The sequence below is a fragment of the Anopheles moucheti genome, chromosome 3 (assembly GCF_943734755.1).
Source record: "Anopheles moucheti chromosome 3, idAnoMoucSN_F20_07, whole genome shotgun sequence".
NCBI lineage: Eukaryota > Metazoa > Arthropoda > Insecta > Diptera > Culicidae > Anopheles > Anopheles moucheti.
The window spans coordinates 31,532,235-31,552,482 of record NC_069141.1 but is presented as its reverse complement, the minus strand read 5'-3'; the positions used below and the strand labels follow the sequence as shown (position 1 = coordinate 31,552,482).

Below are 20,248 nucleotides of genomic sequence, written 5' to 3'. Positions count from 1 at the left end.
AGTGAAAGTGTCACTACAAGTGATAATTTTGTTAATGGCAGGTGACTTCTTTGAAGTCGTCCAAAAGTCCCTCAAATTAAATTTGAGCATTGGCGATTAAAATTGATCCTAACTGCCCTAGAGAACTTCTCCACTCAAATGATGTATAGAGTCAGTGGAAGATGGAAGTATACTGAACATTTAGTACAATTGCTGACACCTCTGGGACATGGATTCTACTCACCTCTTTGCGTCATTCGGAAGAAAGATGTCCATCAGATTGGCCGGCATTGTGCAGCGAATCAGTCTTGCCAGACTCTAGTGGGCTGGGCACGCTATTAGAAAACCCCATAAAATAACCCAGGCTACTCGTTGGACATCCACGAAGTTCTAGTTCCCAAGTGTCCACATCTCATTAACCCAACACAACAACCAATGAATGAGGCGAAAAATTAATTGATAATACAGGGAATTAAGAGCATTAATTAGTCATGTTCGGTGCTGTAAGTCTCTGTGAAGAAGAACGTCACGAACTAAATTAAAGACCTAATAACAACCTTATCAGAAGGAGGACGAAGTGCGCCAATAGCTTTGTATGTGTGCCGAGGCTGGTTATCAGCCATAACCGATCGTTTGATTTCGGGTATCACACCCAAAACAAGGTGGTAGACCGCTTTTGCAATCGGGCAGATAGAGGAAAACCATAGTCATAGTGTACAGCTGACAGCGTGAACACACACGCCATAGAGAGAAGCTCGACCATGGCAGAGTGTTTCATGTGCAGCTTAGGTAAGTTGTACAACGATTATTCAGACTCCAAACTAACTGGATCTCGCTTTTTCAGGCTGGATTATAAAGTACTACCTATACGCCTGTGCCGCCTGTTTCGGTATCTTCGTGCTGTTAACCATCTTTTCGAAGATTGGCCAACGGGGTAGTAAGTTTAAGTACTACAGCAAATATGGCATGATCTACTTCGCCACCCAGTCGCTCACAACGCTATATGCCCCGTTTTCATCGCTAAGGCCGCGCAACATCGATAATTGCAGGTTCGTCGGAGGAATTCCGCCAATTGGCTGGACCTTGTCACCAATTCCACTAATGAGCTTCACATTTTCAATTGCAGAGTTATTGCCACGGTGGTATCGCGCTGTTCGAAAATCCTTGGTATTACGTGGGAGCTGCGGAATGCGCAGATTCTACGGCAAGCTAAAGGTGCGATCGTTCTCACGAACCACCAGTCGTCGATGGATATATTGGGTGAGTAAGATTACTGCCATCCGCTTAGCCTGGATCCTACTAGGAAGGTGTATATCGGGGTGGTACGATGATTTTGATAGCGGAAAGTTTATCAGGGAATTGAGTTGGAGTATAAGGCGTCGTACCCGGCGATAAGACATGATTGACGAACCGGTGATATTATGAGCCGGCTTGTAGAATGAACTTTGGATGTTCGATATTCGGTAATCTGGTGTGTCGTAACATGCGCTCGATACGATGTTGCGTGCAGCATGCAGTTTTTGCGTTCAACTGGAAACAATTAATAACGTAACATCCCAAGAGGAATTTGCTGACCGTCTTCTTCTACTCCCCGCAGGTATGATGATACTTTGGAGCATTCTTCGGAAGGTGGTACCAATCGCAAAGCTGGAACTGCTCTTTCTCTTCCCATTCGGACCATGCGCTTGGCTTGGCGGGGTGCAGTACATTAATCGCAAAAATCGCCAGTCCGCAATGAAGACGTTCGATCGCTGCAAGCGCATGATGACGGAGGACGGTGCGAAGATGTACATCTATCCCGAGGGCACTCGTTACCCCGAGCGTGGAATGCTGCCGTTCAAGAAGGGTGCATTCCATACGGCCATTGAAGCGCAGGTCCCTATCATTCCGGTTGTGTTCTCGCACATGTACTTCATCCAGTCGAAGCAGCATATCTTCGACGATGGACATGTGATCATCGATACACTCGAGCCTATCCCGACGGTTGGTTTGACGAAGGCTGATCTAGACCAGCTGATCGACCGGACACGTAATGCGATGCTGGCGAAGTACGAAGAACTCAACCGCGAGGTTGATGCGGGGTTGAAGAACCCGCAGTGGGTGAGACAGGACCGGCCCAGGTTCAAGGTGTACGAAGGTAAGAAAACAAACTGAATCGTTCGGCAGATGGATAGGGATTTTAGATAGCGAAAAGAAGGGATAAAATAAAACTAATTCCAACCACTAACACTGCAGGCTCGTTGCATATATGTTTAACTGATAAGGAGAATTCAAACGGTGCGTGTAACTCCAACAACTCCTCTACTAATCGGTCTCTGATTATACTAACAAACACTGACCATCACGCGTTGCGCTTCGCTGTTTGTTTGTCCAATCGGTATCGGGGGTGGACCAGGCCAGACTTTACACGCAAAACACACAAACAAATCAAACCATTTATGCAAACGTTGCATGACATATTCCACCAGCACTTCAAGGTGAAGAAGGCACCGTAACAACAATTGGCAACAATCAGAAGAAAATGTACCGGCCGTCCTGGGATATCATTCTCTGAAGCCGTGTCGCCTGTTGGTTTTTATTATCAGCCGACTTAAACGGTTGTGGTCGTTTAAGTAAAAGAGGGCGGATGGGATCTACTTTGCATGCACGATCACACCGGTACACTGGCGTGGCGTGGTTTTAATGACCGACCAGTCGTCTGCCGCCAGACTAATGATATTGATTGTTGATATCAAATGGTTTGTTGGGTGGATCTAATCCAGAGGTAATAGAATTAAACAAACCATTTGAAGCAACGTTGCGTGTACGGATTGTTCTTTTTTTTTGTCGAGCATCTCAAGTAAACATACAACTTCTTGACGATTGACGCAATGAAGTATTTGCTATTTTGGAGGTTGATTCGGTGAGGTTGCTCTTTTTTAAAAGATGGAATAAGTCATGAATGTACTTAGCCCTGAACCAAGACCAAACCAATCTCGCTGAAGATTTGAATGAGTGCCGGAGTCTGTCAACTCATGTAAGTTATGGGTGATTTTAAAGTTTTTTTGCTGGTGCAAATATCAGTGTCTGTACAAGAAATGATAAAATACAACGTTTAACGTGAATCTCTGAGGATTCATGAATCTCTGGTGATTTGTGAACCTCGAGGATTCATGAATCTCTGCAGATTCGTGAATCTCGAGGATTCATTAATTTTCGGAATAGAGATTCAGATTCATTCATACAGTTTAAAGATTCATTCGGATTCATGAATCTGAATCTGAATTACCCAACACTAATGTCCATTACAAAATCAGTTATCGTTCTGCACTTCGACGGAAAGTTCCGTCCAATCGTCGATCGAAGTCCAAATTAGTAAAATTGGTGAAAAACTTCAATGGGTCAACAAAAGTAGGATCGAACTTCGGTTCGGATGCTTAAAGTTAGTTGAGTGGATCAATTCCTGAAATATTAGAATAAAAAAAACCATTTTAAACAACGTTGCGTTTACGGATTGTTCTTTTTTTGCCGAGCATCTCAAGTAAACATACAACTTCCCCCGATTGACGCAATGAAGTATTTGCTATTTTGGAAGTTGATTCGGTGAGGTTGCTCTTTTTCAAAAGATGGCATAAGTCATGAATGTACTTACCCTTGAACTGCAACCAAACCAAACCAATCGCGCTGAAGATTTGAATGAGTGTCGGGGTCACAATGCCGATGGTGATGATGTCGAGATGAGAAGGCACGGCCGAGGGCGTCCATTCCTTATCTTACTCTGCCAACTCATGCAGGTTATGGGGGACTTTAAATTTTTTTTGCTGTTTTTCCTAATATCAGTACGATAAAAGAAGTGATAAAATACAACGTTTATCAACATCAGCGCTTTCAGCGTTGGAGGACGCTTAAATTTTAAAATGCATTACCAATGGGTACATCTTCCTTCCAGCAGGGTGTTGATGTTCACTTCAGTAATCCTTCCACTGATAACGAATCTTATTTCGGTGTTTATTTCGAACTCTTTTTCCAGCTACCAGTGTTAAGGAGCGCTCCGGTCCAGCGTACAGTACTTGGTGGTGCGTGGTTTATCCTACCCTGCTGCGAACATTCGGAAGGAAGAATTCTAATCGCCAACTTCCCGGTACGATACTCCCGTAAACCCCCTCCCCCCTTCCACAGGGTGTACGTGTACGTGTGCGTTGCTCTGGTGGTGGTTAGATGAGTGAGTAACAACGGCGAGTGACGTGAACAAAACCTTGACGCGGTGGCACGCACGCGCGCAACCAATCTCGCGGCATTTGCACAGTACCGCGTACGGTTCCATTCAGTTAACGGATCGCCGTCGGACGAGGGAGTAGCGTTGCGTACCCATTGGCTCTCGGTTCGGTTTCGCTCGCTGCGTTAGAGCACACTTTACTTGTGGTAACCCGCCGTACCGGGCCACTTTCCGCTACCTAGCCCCGTTTTTTTTTGTTGTTGTCGTTTCGCATCATCCAAACCGTGGTCGGTGGGGCCAGTTCAGGGACAATATATAGAATTATTTCCGCGACAGTTTGGTTTTTGTTGTTGCCGTTGCCTGCTTTGTGCTCAGTACACTGAGTATTACTTAGAACGCTTGGGCGTAAAACTTATCTCGCTGCTCACTGCATTGGTCTGGATGTTGGCGACGTGCCCCCTTATCCGTGTGGGCCACTACCGCGGGAAGGGTTGACAAAACAATAAGCGGGCAGGAGAACACAAAGGCAAAGACATCTCCCCCATTCGGACCGGTTGTACGTCTGTTTGCAAATGTGTGATATATGTGGTTGCTCTGGCGTTAACAGCTGAGGACACGGGTGTACAGAGTGGTATGTGTCAAGTGGAACGACAGACGACGACGACGACGACCACGACATCGGCGACGATCTACACTTACCTCGCTCCCTAGCCCTGCTTAGACCAATATCAGTTCCGGAAGGGTAGTTCTGGTGCTCTGCTGGTTGCATTTTGCACTTTATTTACGCGTCGAACGTGGCCCCGCTGTGTGTGCCTGGAGGCGTGTTAATTTACTGTGCTGCTGTATCACAAATTGAACAAGCCCCGGAGTGCTGCGTGCCATATTTGTGTGAAATCTTCCGCCGAAAAAAAGAAACCCAAACCGCTTCTCCAAGCAGCAGTGTCGTACCATGGTGCCATACAGAAGCCAAGCAGGCTGTGAAAAATCGATTAATATTTAATCGTGTGTCGGTGTGGTAGTGTGCTCACGTGTGTTTTTGTGTGCATAAGGGTGTGTGTGTGTGTCAAAATTTTGACAGAAGCCGGCTAACCGGAAGATCCCTCCTGTCGAGGTTAACGTTAAAAAGAGGCAGGAAGCAGGAATAAAAGTCACCGCAGTGAGAATAGAAACCGCGCAAAAATGCGCTTCTAATGTAGTGTGTGATGTTAGTGATGAATTGCAGTTTTATTTCGCGCGAGTTGTTGGTGGTTTGGCTGAAACTAGCACCCGCAGACCGGCCCCTCGCTGGCACGAACGTGAATTGACTTGAATTTGAGTGCATTTAAGCTGAACGGTTCCTCAGCGGAAGGGAAAATCGTACCCCGTACGGTTGCTCTTTTCCAGGGCAGGGCTCACCCCTATTGAATCCGACCGACCGAAGTTTTTGCCAGGTGTGTGGACGCCTACACACGCACCCGGGGTACGGTGTCTCGCTTCAACAACTCTCCCGCAAACGTGTGGTGCATTGTGCGTGTTTTGGAATCAACGAAAGGAAAAGTGCAGTTGGGTTGCGGTTCCCGGATCAGGCTCGGTACCCCCGGTTTAGTGGAAGGATCACGGATCGGACCGGTATCTACGGTCACATATATACGTCTAGAACACGCTCAATCAAAGTAGGCAGACCATCCCCGGCAACATGGCGACGCTAATGGAAGGAATAATGATAGCTGCGATGGTAAGTAGCTCAAATTAAGCTTGTTCCGGTTGATTTAGTCAGAGCTGTCTCTCTCTCTCTCTCTCTGGTATTCTTTGCGGGTAGTCCGTCACGGTGTGATAGACGTAATCGGTAGAAGATTTTGAAGAGTACTTCATGTAATCTTCAAAGTTTTACTTGAATTACCCGCATTTTTGTCTAATTAAGTTTAGCCATTTTATTTAAGACTTTTGATGCCGGATTCCACTTCTAACTAACTCCCCAAAGGCACTGTCACATTGTTTGATGTGATACGGAAAGGAAATGGTTGCGTGTCGAACGTGTGATGCATATTAATGAACGCACTCCGATGTCCAGCGTCGGAATACCCAAAAAATATCTGCAATTCTTGAAGGTCACTGGAATGTACCGACGCTGAACAGGTTTTGTAGCAGTGAATGCAAACTATTACAATCAGTTGTTTGAAGATAGTGGACACCCAAGCATTTGTATCGCCCTGTTATAATTATCCAATAATTGCTCTTTTATTCGCTTTCAGAACTGGCATATATTACCATCATTATAATTAAATACTCTGGTCGTCATTATTTTGTAACGGAGTCTCAAATGTCCTCGACCGTGAAGTTCAAAGGGAGCAGAAATAATGTTCGATGTTTGCGGTTCTGTTTTGCTACTGAATGAATTTGAGTATTTTGTAGAACTCCGCACGCACACACGACACTTCAGAAGAAAGTATTTCATTTGCTCTGCAAAACATTGTCATCGAACGATGTGTGTTCGTTCTCCTCTGGTTGATGTGATAAAAATATCCCCGTTACACTCCCCGGTATAATTAGAACCGAGTCCAACGGTCGACATTTTGGCCTACGGGCGGCAGGCAAGTTCTCTCATTTCGGCAAACGGGGAACGATGTCAACAACCGACCTATCGGCATCGATCCGAGTGCTTGTAACGGCTCGAAGTGGCAACTACATGCTTTGTCACCCATTATCCTGAATGATATCCACCTTTTCCCGTTCCCGAACACCGGGAAAAGGGCCGGAAATGGCGCTATTTTCGTTAGTACACTAGAGAAATCTCAGTCCTCATGTCTCTAGGGTGCAACGTACTGCAATTGGAATGATGAACTGTGTGTGTGTGTGAGTGGTGATAAATATAGCTTTGGATCGTTAGTAAATCTTTTTCCCACTCAGTCTCAACCCAAGGTGGACGACGATGTTATCGATTAGTAGTTGAGAGAAATGACGTCGAATCAGTGTGACGTTGACACAGGACGAGCAGTTAGGTGTACACACCATCTTTGTGGCCAACGTTTCATTGTGCCCATGCATATATACAATGCAAATCATGGTCGTGCCACATTATGACGCTGATATGAATATTCATAGGGTAATACGAACGATGCACGCAAGTCCCAGCGGCAAGCCAATCGATTACAGTGTTCTCATTTATAGGGTTTTCTCTGTCAATAAGAACCTTTCAGGGTACGTTACAGATTTGGGACCATGCACGCACATCAAATGACAAAAAAGAAAACATAATTTTTTATGTTTGTCACTCTTTCTGTTCTGTGTTTTTGGCTTCATGATGCAGCTACCAGGTTAAGCCTGTCATATATTAGGTCCGCAAATAAATAACGGCCGTTTTTAAATCGATGGGACCACTGTGGACTGTGGCGCGATTTTGACGTTTATAAACGTCATAAATCAAGTTCGGGAATGACATAATCAAACAGAGTAAACAGATTAGTGATTATTTCGTGCGAGTAAAAGTTCCTAGTTTTTGAAAATGTCTGATTTTGAGCCGGATAAGCGCCATATGCGGGAGGTGTTGCTGTTTTTGTTTCGAGCGAAGAAAACGGCAGCCCAAGGCGCATCGAGCACTTCCGAGTGTTTGCGGGTTTACGGGATTGGTTCCGACGCTTTCGAAGCGGTGATTTCGCCGTGGAGGATGCTCAACGTGAAGGAAGCACCAAAACGTACGCCAACGATGAATTGACGGCCTTACTGGAGGAAAATCACTGCAACGCAAGAAGAGCTTGCAGTCGTGCTTGGTGTAACTCGTCAGGCCATATCATGACGGCTGAATGCGTTAGGCATGATACAGAAGGAGGGCAAATGGATACCACACGAGTTGAAGCCGCGGGACATTGGACGCAGATTCTGCATGTGTGAAATGCTGATCCAACGGCACAACAGAAAGGGGTTCCTGCACCGAATCGTGACGGGAGACAAGAAGTGGATTTTGTTCAGCAATCCTAAGCGCAAAAAATCATGGGGATCTCCCGGTCATACCCCAACATCATCAACTCGACCGAACATCCATGCTGAGTATCCATGGTGGGACCAGCTCGGCGTCATCTACTACGAACTTCTGAAGTTATTCTAGTTATTCTGCTGCATGACAATGCTCGGCCACCTGTTACGCAACCTGTGAAAAACTACCTTAATACCCTCAAAGGGGATGTTTTATCGCACCCGCCATATTCACTGGATCTGGCACCATCGGATTTCCATCTTTTTCGATCCATGGTACATGAATTGGCTGACCAGCAGTTCTCCTCATAAGAACAGATCCAGGATTGGTTGGATACCTCGATTGCGTCGAAAAACCTATTATTTTTACGAAAAGGAATCCGCGATTTACCCGAAAGGTGGAAGAAAGTAATAAATAATAATGGCCAATATTTTGATTGACCCAATTTCTTCAAATAAAAATGACACGAGTAAAAATAAACTTATGAAAAAACGGCCGTTATTTATTTGCGCACCTAATATTACTATAGTAGATTTACAATTCCTATGGACGAATGCGCAGTCCTAGTTAATCTGGTCAAGCCGGCAATCGTCATCTAGAACGCATCTTTCAGTACAACATAGAGTGAGTAGGACGTGTTCACCAGCTGTGAAATAGTTAAGGAAAAAGAGTTCTTCCTTTAAATTTGAAATGACATTTGAAAATTGGACATGTCCACTCACTTACCTTCTGAAAGCATTCCATATCGACGAAGCAAAACTTGCCCGCTTGTATACAGATCGGCCATTGCGTACGGTGCAGAATCATTAGTACGTCTTGCTGGATGTCATGATCCATATCTTGCCAACCGCACGCATATACGGCTTTAGTGAGCTCGTCAGCCTGTATTAAGCATTAAGGGTAGAGCAGTCAAACAAACATGATACATTTTTCAGAAACTAACCTGTTTTGAAACTCGCGATCCAACGTAACACTGTCCGAACGTTTCGATTGTAAGGACGAAGAACAGAATGGCAATGTTGACGAATTTTACATCCATTTGATCCTGTAACAACAGTAGTACAACAAATAGTTGATGAAGAAAAACTCGAAAATATCGAACTTCATAGATAATTTTACAGAAATAGTGAAGTAAAGCATCATTAAACACCAGATAATGATGCAGCACACAAGTTGAAGCAACAGTACCGGCCGGAGAGCAGTTACGAGCAGCGCAATACAGTCTAGCGTTCGCTGGTGTACGTAGATAATGTCACGCACTTCCTCTCGGGCTGCTTCCTTCGGGAGACGGTGCAAATTGTTAACCTTCAGCGTCAGGACGTAGAGCATTGTTTCACAGTATCGGACACTGCTGCAGGTTGTCAACAATTTCGCATGTACGCTGCAGGCCGTCGTAAACATCATTGGCAGTATGACGGAGGTGTAGACAATGTAATGGACGATGTTCGTACGTTGCTGAAGTCCATAAAACTCTTGCTCCATGTGAATAGTGAACTCGATTGCCGGGATAGTTACGTCCGATACATTATCGCCGGTTTCATATCCGTTGTTGGAATTGCCTAATGTTTGAAAATACACCGCGAAGCTAGTTACTACTGGAGCCACACAGTAGAATACAATCGGTATCCCAAAAAACATGCAGTATTTATTCGTGAAGCGGTGGATAAGATGATTGAACTGTACGAGATACTCCCCAACAGTGGGCAGCTGATAATCTCTGTACACTACCGAAAGACAAGATAAATTAATTTAATGAAGAAGAGAAACGAAAGTTTAAGAAAAAAACGACTACTCACAATACTTTGTCAAATTTGTTGTCCCTTCGATGAATTCTCTATACGGCACGTACTCAACCCAAAGCAGCAACGTGCCACTTATAACATTCCCCACAAAAACGAGCTCCCCCGTGGAGCAGATGAAAGTTTCAAGATTAGAATAGCTCGTTGCAAGCTTCGGGACCGCCACCGTAATGCAGAATGCAATGAAAACAATCGGATAGTACAATCGTTGCCATTCGCTCCACAGGCTAATGCGTTTATGAATGTACAAAAGCAATGGAAGGACGGCTCGGTCGTCCTGTAGCGCCATAAAAAGCATCCTAATGTTTCTGCTCCGTTTTCCAAACACTTGTAATATCTAATGTTCCAGTTCCAGTACTGGCCAGGAGACATTCAGCATTGGCGCATTTATAAGATCGGAACTGAGTGGTCAGTGAAATGTTTAATTCAACGGTAAATATTGGATTCCCATTATTTTATTCGAAGTGGATGGGGGGAAGTACAGTAAAGCTTAATAGGGCTCGTGTAGAGTCAAATGGGCACAAGTTTTTTACAGAGAATTTTCTTTTCTGAACAACGACATTGCCCGTGAAAGCATTGATTATAATAAAAAAATGTGACCTTAATTCATTTATTTATAACTATAGATCGATATTTGACTATAGATCGAGTGAGTGCGTGAATGCAAGAAAGGACCGATGAGAACCGTTGCAGCTGAGTCTCTATACCGTGTCACAGAACATTAAAATACGTCCTTAAGCACCACAAAGAAGGAATACGACATGTTGATCATCTAAAACGAGCAAAATGTTGATCGATAAATCTTAATTGGCATCAGTTTTCAAACTCAAACAGTGCATCATCGTACCGCACCGAACTGTTCCATGTTGACGGGGCGGAATTTGGCCGCTGTTAGTTCCACCTGGCACTGAGTTCGCAGTATCATAAAGGCGATATTCTTCTGCCTTTCTCTGTCGAAATCGCACCAGTTACAATCATACAGAGCCTGTCCAACGTTGAAGCCCTGGTGACGAAAATGGAAAACGGATCAGTCCACATTCATACTGCTTTCGGGAATTGTATCTTATGATCCGGACCTCCTGAGATAGCTGAGTGCCAAGATAACAATATCCAAAGGTTTCTATAGACACGAACAGGAAGAGTAAGAACATGTTGATGAACTTCACGTCGATTCCCTGCAAATATGGATCTTTTGTTATGGAAGATTCACTGCGATCTAAATGTACTGCATCTGATCTTACTGATACTGAGAAATATAGCATCATTGTGCACCAGATCAAGATGCACAGTACGAACTGCATCAGAAGTAGTGGTTGAAGAACCAACTCCAGCAACTCCGCACAACGAAGCGCACGCTGATGGAGTTCCCGTGCTTCAGACAACGCATCGCTTTGTTGCCGGGCGCCTTGGAACGTCTTCATATAGTCCAACTTCATCACTACAATTCGCAGTACGGATTGACAATATTTGATCGTGTTGAACACCGTCACCGTCTTAACCGTACCGGTGTAGGCACAAAGATACATGAGTGGAAACATGAACACGGTGCAGATGGAGTATCCGAGTAGGGAGGTACGGCTGTTAAGCCAGTAGAAGTCCTGTTCCAGGTAGAGATAGAACTCGAAAGTGGTGCCGTTGTTTCGATCTGCTATGGCGGCCATATAGCCAGAATAGTTACTCCAGAGCGGTGCGATGCAGTACGCCGTACAGACGCAACACATGTACAGGCAATATATCGTCGTATACTTGTGGATTTGCAGATTCAACATCACGAGATGGCTCCTGGTAAATGATGGTTGATAGTCACGCAACACTTTTAACATTGTATTAGTGAAAAAATAAAGAAAGTAATACACGGACAGTAATACAAGTTGCACATCATGTTTTGCAATTTACCTAGTGAAACGAACGATCGCAATTCCACAACCAACAGCTCGAAATATTCGTACCGCAAGTAAAGCATGAGCATCCCGGCGAACACGTTTGTTTCGAGAATGAGCTCAGCGTACCCTCGGATAGAAGCCTCCAGCGTGGGATATCCGAAGCACACCTTTGGGATCACGATGCCAAAACAGTAGGACGCAAAGACTAGGACGTACTTGTAGCGATACTGGGGCTCATCCCAAACTCCGATGACTTGCAGCAAGCGTAGTACTAGCGGCATTACTGCAGTATCATCGGATGGTTTGAAAGCCATGATGCAAATGGCAACTGGAAAAGGTTGAGACTATAAGCTGACTTACAGTCTGCCCACTCGTAACGTTTCGGAGGTTTGAGGGGAACAAATTTGCTCCTTAATATGTGTTCCTATTGATAAGAGATCTTGATGTCGTGACGCGCGACAAAAAAGGACATTTACAAAGAAAGCAATGAAACAAACAAACAACAAAAAATACTCTATTGCGTAACATATATTCTGTCTGACAAATGGCCCAGAGGTAACTCTGGGCGATCACGTTTATTCTGATTTACTTTAGTTTTTCCTTATTCGCTCGCATGTAAAGCAAATTATAATAGCCAACAGGATGAATATTTTATTTGATAACCTATTGCATTAAAAGCCTGATAAATAGTTGTTTAATGGCGGTTAATTAAAAGCCTGCTTGCCTATTGATGAATAGTTGTTTAATAGCGGTTAATTAGTAAACGCCGCAATGGAGCAATCTACATAAAATCCTTGAGCACAAGAAAAGCAGAGTAAGATGTCTTGGCCGCCTGCGGAGCAACAAATTTGTAAGATAATTATTTAGTAACCATGTTTCATACGTTACTACTCACCTCGGCAAACAGTTCCAAATTTATCACAAAAATACCCCAAGCTGTAAGGTGCAGTGGTTGTTGAGCACGTGCAATAATCATTTGCAGTAGTTTTAGAGTATCAGAACGATGTTGATCCCACTGGAGCTGATACGTCTGATAGGCAATTTGTGTACCCATAGTGCTTAGTTCGGTAGACAGAAAGCAATACCCAAACATTTCCACTGTCAAACATACCATTAATAGCAAACCATTCATTGCGTCAAAACCAGTGGATAACATGTACAGAAGCAAAAGACACCATGTTAGCATACACAGAGCCAGATGTAATGACATTACTACATTTATCGTTTGATTTAGTAGCGTGACGCAACTGAAATTAGGAACGAATGGATACTTAGTAAAGCGACTATGTTAGGAGTCTTACAGTACCGTAAAGCAAGCTGATGCATTTGTACTATTTTTTTCAACTCGCGATGAACGTTTTCTGGCGCGGTATGATCCAAATCCTTGATGGTGATGCTGACGAGTAGTAGGAGGGTGTTGCAGTACTCGATAGTGCAGCAGATCGTTAATATTTTGGTTATGTTGCTGTAACAGGCAAACATGTATATAACAACTACAACTAAACTAAAACCAACGTAGCCTAAAACTGTGTCACGATTGTCGACCCAGTAGAACTTTTCCTCCAGATTAGGATAGTACTTGATCGAGTATACGGATTCGTTTGCGATTGTTCGCGCCTTATAGATCGAATAATACGTCAGCGAGCATGGTATAGTCCAGTAAAAAAATCCTGTTGACAGTATATAACAGCAGAAAAACACTGACATTTTCTGTATCTTTCTGTTATGTCTCATCAATATCTGTTCTGGTAAATAGTTTGGTTGTTGAGCTGAACGGTACACTGAAGAGAGAAAGTGAGAGATACGTATACAAGGTATATACAAGGTATACGTAGACTTAAAAAAGCACACCAGTATACTCACCAGTATTCACGAAGGCATCAATGGAGTTAAGCAGCTCTCTGTATCGATTATGTTGAAGAATAACGGAGTAGAATCCAACAAAGATATTGGCAAAAAATATCAGCTCAGCAACTCCATGTATCATGGTTGCAGTACTGGGGTACGGAAAGAATACTTTCGGTATTACTATTCCACCGGTAAAGACAAAGAAATTGAATAGGTTTAGTATTCCAATGTTTTCTGTATCTTGTCTAAACCCGGATAGACTTAGTAGACGTTTAACAAACGGCATAACCGCTTTTGGATCTTCGGGAGTTAACTTGAACATTGTAAAGAGCACAATAACTCACTGAACGAGATTGATTTGAGGCATTCAGCATTGGCGCATTTATAAGATCGGAACTGAGTGGTCAGTGAAATGTTTAATTCAACGGTAAATATTGGATTCCCATTATTTTATTCGAAGTGGATGGGGGGAAGTACAGTAAAGCTTAATAGGGCTCGTGTAGAGTCAAATGGGCACAAGTTTTTTACAGAGAATTTTCTTTTCTGAACAACGACATTGCCCGTGAAAGCATTGATTATAATAAAAAAATGTGACCTTAATTCATTTATTTATAACTATAGATCGATATTTGACTATAGATCGAGTGAGTGCGTGAATGCAAGAAAGGACCGATGAGAACCGTTGCAGCTGAGTCTCTATACTGTGTCACAGATTTGAACGTTACCTCTGGGCGATCACGTTTATTCTGATTTACTTTATTTTTTCTATAATCGCTCGCATGCAAAGCAAATTATAATCGCCAAACGGATGAATATTTTATTTGATAACCTATTGCATTAAAAGCCTGATAAATAGTTGTTTAATAGCGGTTAATTAAAAGCCTGCTTGCCTATTGATGAATAGTTGTTTAATAGCGGTTAATTAGTAAACGCCGCAATGGAACAATCTACATAAAATCCTTGAGCACAAGAAAAACAGAGTAAGATGTCTTGACCGCCTGCGGAGCAACAAATTTGTAAGATAATTATTTAGTAACCATGTTTCATACGTTACTACTCACCTCGGCAAACAGTTCCAAATTCATCGCAAAAATACCCCAAGCTGTAAGGCGCAATGGTTGTTGGGCCCGTGCAATAATCATTTGCAGTAGTTTTAGAGTACCGGAACGATGTTGTTCCCACCGGAGCTGATACGTCTGATAGGCAATTTGTGTACCCATAGTGCTTAGCTCGGTAGACAGAAAGCAATACCCAAACATTTCCAATGTCAAACTTATCATTACTAGCAAACCATTCATTGCTATTAAGTCGATACCGGTGGATAACAAGTACAAAAGCATAAGACACCATGATAGCATACACAGAGCCAGTTGTAATGACATTACCACACTTAACGTTTGATTTAGTAGCGTGACGCAACTGAAATTAGGAACGAATGGATAATTAGTAAAGCGACTATGTTAGGAGTCTTACAGTACCGTAAAGCAAGCTGATGCATTTGTACTATTTTTTTCAACTCGCGATGAACGTTTTCTGGCGCGGTATGATCCAAATCCTTGATGGTGATGCTGACGAGTAGTAGGAGGGTGTTGCAGTACTTGATAGTGCTGAAGATCGTAATTATTTTGGTAGCGCTGTTGTAGCCGGCAATAATGTATATAACTACTACAACTAAACTAAAACCAACGTAGCCCAAAACTGTGTCACGATTGTCGACCCAGTAGAACGTTTCCTCCAGATTGGGATAGTACTTGATCGAGTATACGGATTCGTTCGCGATTGTTCGTGCCTTATAGATCGAATAATACGTCATCATGCATGGTATAGTCCAGTATACGATAGCTGAATACAGCGTATAATAGCAGAAAAATACTGACATTTTCTGTATCTTTCTGTTAAGCCTAATCAATATCTTTTCTGGTAAATAATCTGGTTGATGAGCTGAACGGTACACTGAAGAGAGAAAGTGAGAGATAAGCCTTGTGTGCACGTAGACTTAAAAAAGTACACCAGTATACTCACCAGTATTCACGAAGGTATCAATGGAGTTAAGCAGCTGTCTGTAATGTTTATGTTGAAGAATAATGCAGAAGAATTCAATATAAACGTTGGTAAAAAATAACAGCTCAGCAACACCATGTATCATGTGTGCATCACTAGGGTACGGAAAGAAAACTTTCGGTATTAGTATTCCACCGGCAAAGACAAAGAAATTGAATAGATTTATTATTCCAATGTTTTCTGTATCTTGTCTAAACCCGGATAGACTTAGTAGATGTTTAACAATCGGCATCACTGCTTTTGGATCTTCGGGATTTAACTTGAACATTGTAAAGAGCACAATAACTCACTGGACGAGGCTGATGCGGGACTTTTAAAAGCAGTTTGAGCTTCTTCCTTGTTTACATAGAGAAGATACAAAAAAGCGATATTACTTGAACGTTTCATGACGATTCAAAACCGTTCAGAAAGTAATTGAATGTAATCAATTTTGAGAATTTATCAGAATTATTCCTATCTGTCAGTCTCGCAACCGTTACGATCGAACGGATAAGAACATAGAGGGTGGGATTGGTTTGGGCGTAAGAATCGTTCATATGCCTGCAAAGCAGCTTATGCACGCCGCGGGCATTTGATTATTTCATAATCTTCACAATAATCTTACCGCAAAAACCATCACGCTAGTATCCTATTGTGGATACACGGTAGATATCTAACTGTGATATGGCAGCTTAACTGGGTTCATGATTTTTTAAAGCGGGAATAATTGTTACGTCACGGGCGGTAAATTCGATAAACTCCCCAGCGCGTTTATAGTCGCTAATCACATCGCTTAACCCATTTCGTGATTGTCGGGTACATGCACATGGAGAATACGATTAACGAGCAAGTTCTGCGGTACAGTTATCGGTACGTTGAAAAGGTGCGAATAATTGTGACTGAGCCCGAGCCGTTTGACCATGGCCGGGTTACTGTCGTTATCTCCAACCGCAAAAGACGCACTTTCAGTCAAGTGGTTTTAAGTCAACGATCGTACACGTCCCTCGAAATGTCCCTTGTGCATCTGTTCTTATCGGCAAAGTGTGTCGAGAGAATCGGTAGGAAGGTCAAGTCTTTGTTTTATCAGCAGTTCTTTGCGTAGAGTTTTGTTTATGTTCTTTTATTAGCTCACCGGTTTTGCTGGGCTTTTTTCTTGTTTGGTCAACTGCCACGAAGTATTATCAAAAATCCTTTCCATGCAGTTGTAGTACAATTAGTCAAGCTGTGGAATAATCAAATGTAGAATTCGCCAAACTAGAATTAAAATTCCATCTACAATGTTCTTGAGTGAGGAAATACTTCACAGACAAGAAAAATGTAATCTTTCAAAGTACAAAGTTCACAATTTAAAGAGAGTGTGAGAGAGAGAAGCAATTACTACTAATTACTTACCAATGAGTTCTTATCATCTCATTCCTTTGTTTTCCGCTTCTGTTTTTGTTTTGTTCCAGAATGTCTTCCTCAACAGCCTGTCGCTGCAGGTGGTGGTGGCCATGATCGTCGGTAGCCTGCTGTCCAACACGTTTAAGTATCATGCGAAAATGTTTATCATCGTACTAATGTCATTTCTGGTGCTGGTCGTTCCGATACCACTGTTTCTCTTCAAACCTCGCTGGCCACTGAATGCGCTGTAAGTAGCGACTCAAACACCTGATCTTAATCAACGTTTCTAACGCTTTATTTTTATGTATGTATTTTTTTTTCAGAATTCCCGGCATTGTGGCATGTGCATTTATTCGTCTGTTCGGTGTGGAGTATGAAATCCGAGGACAGGAGCATATTAACGTTCGTAATGGTGGTGTTGTGTTGCTCAATCATCAAAGTGCAATCGATATAGTGAGTAAGTATCGCTACACGCTGACAGAGAGCCCTCATCCAACTCGGCGAACAATCAGAATAATTTCCTTTCATGTTTTTTTTTGTCGCCTTTGTAGTGTTATCGCGATTGCTGCGAGAGTTCCGCAACATCGTGCCGGTGGTGAAGAAGGAACTGTTCTACATGCTCCCGTTCGGCATCGCGTCCTACCTCGTGGGGGTTGTGTTTATCGATCGCAAAAATACTGCCTCTGCAAAGGATGTTATGAAGCGGGAAGCGGTCGCCATTACCAAAGACCATGTAAGCGTTCAATGGAATGAATCAATGATAAGGGTACTCTGTACCCGCGTTCGTACCACCAACTATACTGTTCGGTCTTTTTTTTCCACACGATTCTTTCAGCTAAAATTGGCCATTTTCCCGGAAGGTACTCGGCACGACAATGATACATTGCTACCGTTTAAGAAGGGCTCATTTCACGTTGCCGTCGATTCACAATCCATCATCCAACCGGTGATCGTGTCCAAGTATCACTTTCTAGACCACAAACGCAAACGCTTCGGACGGGGTCGTGTGATCATTAAGATTATGCCTGAAATCCCAACCAAGGGTATGACGAAGGCGGATGTGAACGAGCTGACCGAACGGTGCCAACAGCTGATGCAGACGGAATTCGATGCACTCAGTGCGGAAGCGAAACAATACTGCCATAACTGAGAAGACTCGAGGACGACTCTCCCACAAATAATGCGTTCGTATAATGTAGAACGTAATACGCAGTAGTGAAGCAATATAAGTCATTGTTGCGGGGACCAGCAATAGTTGCAGACTAGTTGCAAGATTCAAGTGCAAAGACGCAAACAAATCGAACAGCAGAACAACCTTTGGCGCAACACGACGGTGGATTAGAAGGCGAAGAGACAATCTGTGATCATTTGGTGTCCATGGTATACTATCTGGTCACCAATTCGTGCTTCGTCGATATTAGTATCTGCAAACAAGAAGAAGAAGAGCAGAAGAGTTAGTAATAGATCCGGGACGAATTATCATCCCTCAGAAGACAGGATTTTTGGCCGTTACTATCAGACTCGTACCTGGTACCTGAGTACTTTTCTGAGTACGATAAGCAATTTCAATCGACACCATCTGAAAGATGTAAACGGCGGAGATGTATTCTACGTTAACTAAACGATCGCAAAGAAAGCACACATATAAAAGACAGGAACGTAACAAGCGAATATAGGGATTAGGTAGAGTAGTAGAAACACATACATACGTTCGGTGGTTGTGTTGGTGTGCTAAAAGGTTAAACAATCGTATGGAGAGAAAGCAAAATGTGAGGTTAAAAATTGTAACGTAGACATAAAACGATCCTAATAGGGTGTGAGTGAGAGTTGAGGCACAGGAAAGCTGTAAAATTGGTAGCGTGTGACACTAACCAGTAGTAAACGATTTCGATTTTGGGCTATGTTTTTGAAACGTGGTAAGAAGAAATCATGCAATTATTTACTTCGTAGTGTACCGACAACTTTAACCAAAACAAAAATTAAACTGTGAGGAACTACACGTTCCGCTGTCTAGGACAACGTTGTTTAGGTCGAAATAAAACGTATGACTAATTTTAGGCAACTACAACCGAGGAAGCATATCGTGTAGATTGTTGCATGTAAATTCGTCGGGTGTGTTGGTTGAAGAATGGGCGTCGCAAGGACGAAGTGTACTGATTGGAATCAAAACACCACCACCCCTTAATCGGTCCGTTGCGTGTTTTCTGTGTTGTGTGGGTGGACGGAAATGTATGTAAATTAAGGACTAGGGGCACATCAACTTAGTCTGGTGGTTACATGCTCTACGTCACAGGGGTTTATTTTAGCTTTTAGACCATTTGCTAGTTTCCAACCAACTCGTGCGGAGACTGAGCAGGGAAGCAAGTGTTTGTTTTGTGAAGCAAGCTTGATTAGAGTTTTCTATAGCCGGAAGCTATATTTTCTTAAAAGGATCATGTTTGTTGCTGTGGTGGCTGTATTGTAACATGTGTGTACTGTTGGCTTTAGTAACAACAGTGCTTTGTGACCTTGGTCAAGATTTTCCAGTATATGGGCTGTAACATCCATTTAATTTATTATGTGCACTATGGTAGCTGAATTTTGGTTTGAAAAAAAACCTATGAACGAATACGAGAGGATATATAATTTCTGTTTAGTGTAAAAATTACGATTTCTTTTGAAATTCTCCACTCGACATTACATTTCGATTAGTTTGTAATAGAACCGCACAGTCGAGTTCGAAAAACTGCTCGACAACTCGTAACGTTAACTGCTCGAATCAAGCTTGCGCCCGGCGAGCTTTGTAATTTGAAAGAAAAATTAAATAATTTCAGCAGAAACTGACTAATTAAAATACGTTTGCAGTAAAATGTATAGCTCTATACGATTTTTTTATATTAAACAAAGCAACTGGACTTAACCAGCCTTGGCGTGGTACGGAAAAAACAAGAATTCTCATAGTGTTGGTGGATACAGTACCTGCCGAAAGTATGCTTACGGTATACTGGCTTTTGTTGTTCATGAAATAATATTTCTGATATGAAATGTGTTGACTCCGACAGGAAAGGCCAATAGTTGTGGCAAAGTTTAAACACTTATGTGGCTATGTGATGAAATTTGTTTATCGATTTTTATTTAGTATTCATCTTCAAGAATATTTTTTCTGTTTTAAACTTTTATTTTATTTTTTTTA

General features: G+C 42.7%; 2 protein-coding genes across 2 annotated transcripts; both read left to right on the top strand.

The window, feature by feature from the left end:
* Nucleotides 1–740: 740 nt before the first annotated feature.
* Nucleotides 741–2,133, top strand: LOC128304700 (1-acyl-sn-glycerol-3-phosphate acyltransferase beta-like). Its single transcript, XM_053041906.1, has 4 exons — nucleotides 741–768; nucleotides 824–1,028; nucleotides 1,106–1,239; nucleotides 1,577–2,133. Exons 1-4 carry the CDS (start codon nucleotides 741–743, stop codon nucleotides 2,131–2,133), a joined length of 924 nt encoding a protein of 307 aa, XP_052897866.1.
* A 2,171-nt stretch (nucleotides 2,134–4,304) lies between these two features.
* LOC128300200 (1-acyl-sn-glycerol-3-phosphate acyltransferase alpha-like) lies at nucleotides 4,305–19,229 on the top strand. Its single transcript, XM_053036183.1, has 5 exons — nucleotides 4,305–5,888; nucleotides 17,145–17,323; nucleotides 17,400–17,533; nucleotides 17,628–17,809; nucleotides 17,912–19,229. Exons 1-5 carry the CDS (start codon nucleotides 5,850–5,852, stop codon nucleotides 18,224–18,226), a joined length of 849 nt encoding a protein of 282 aa, XP_052892143.1. The 5' UTR covers nucleotides 4,305–5,849; the 3' UTR covers nucleotides 18,227–19,229.
* Nucleotides 19,230–20,248: the final 1,019 nt, after the last annotated feature.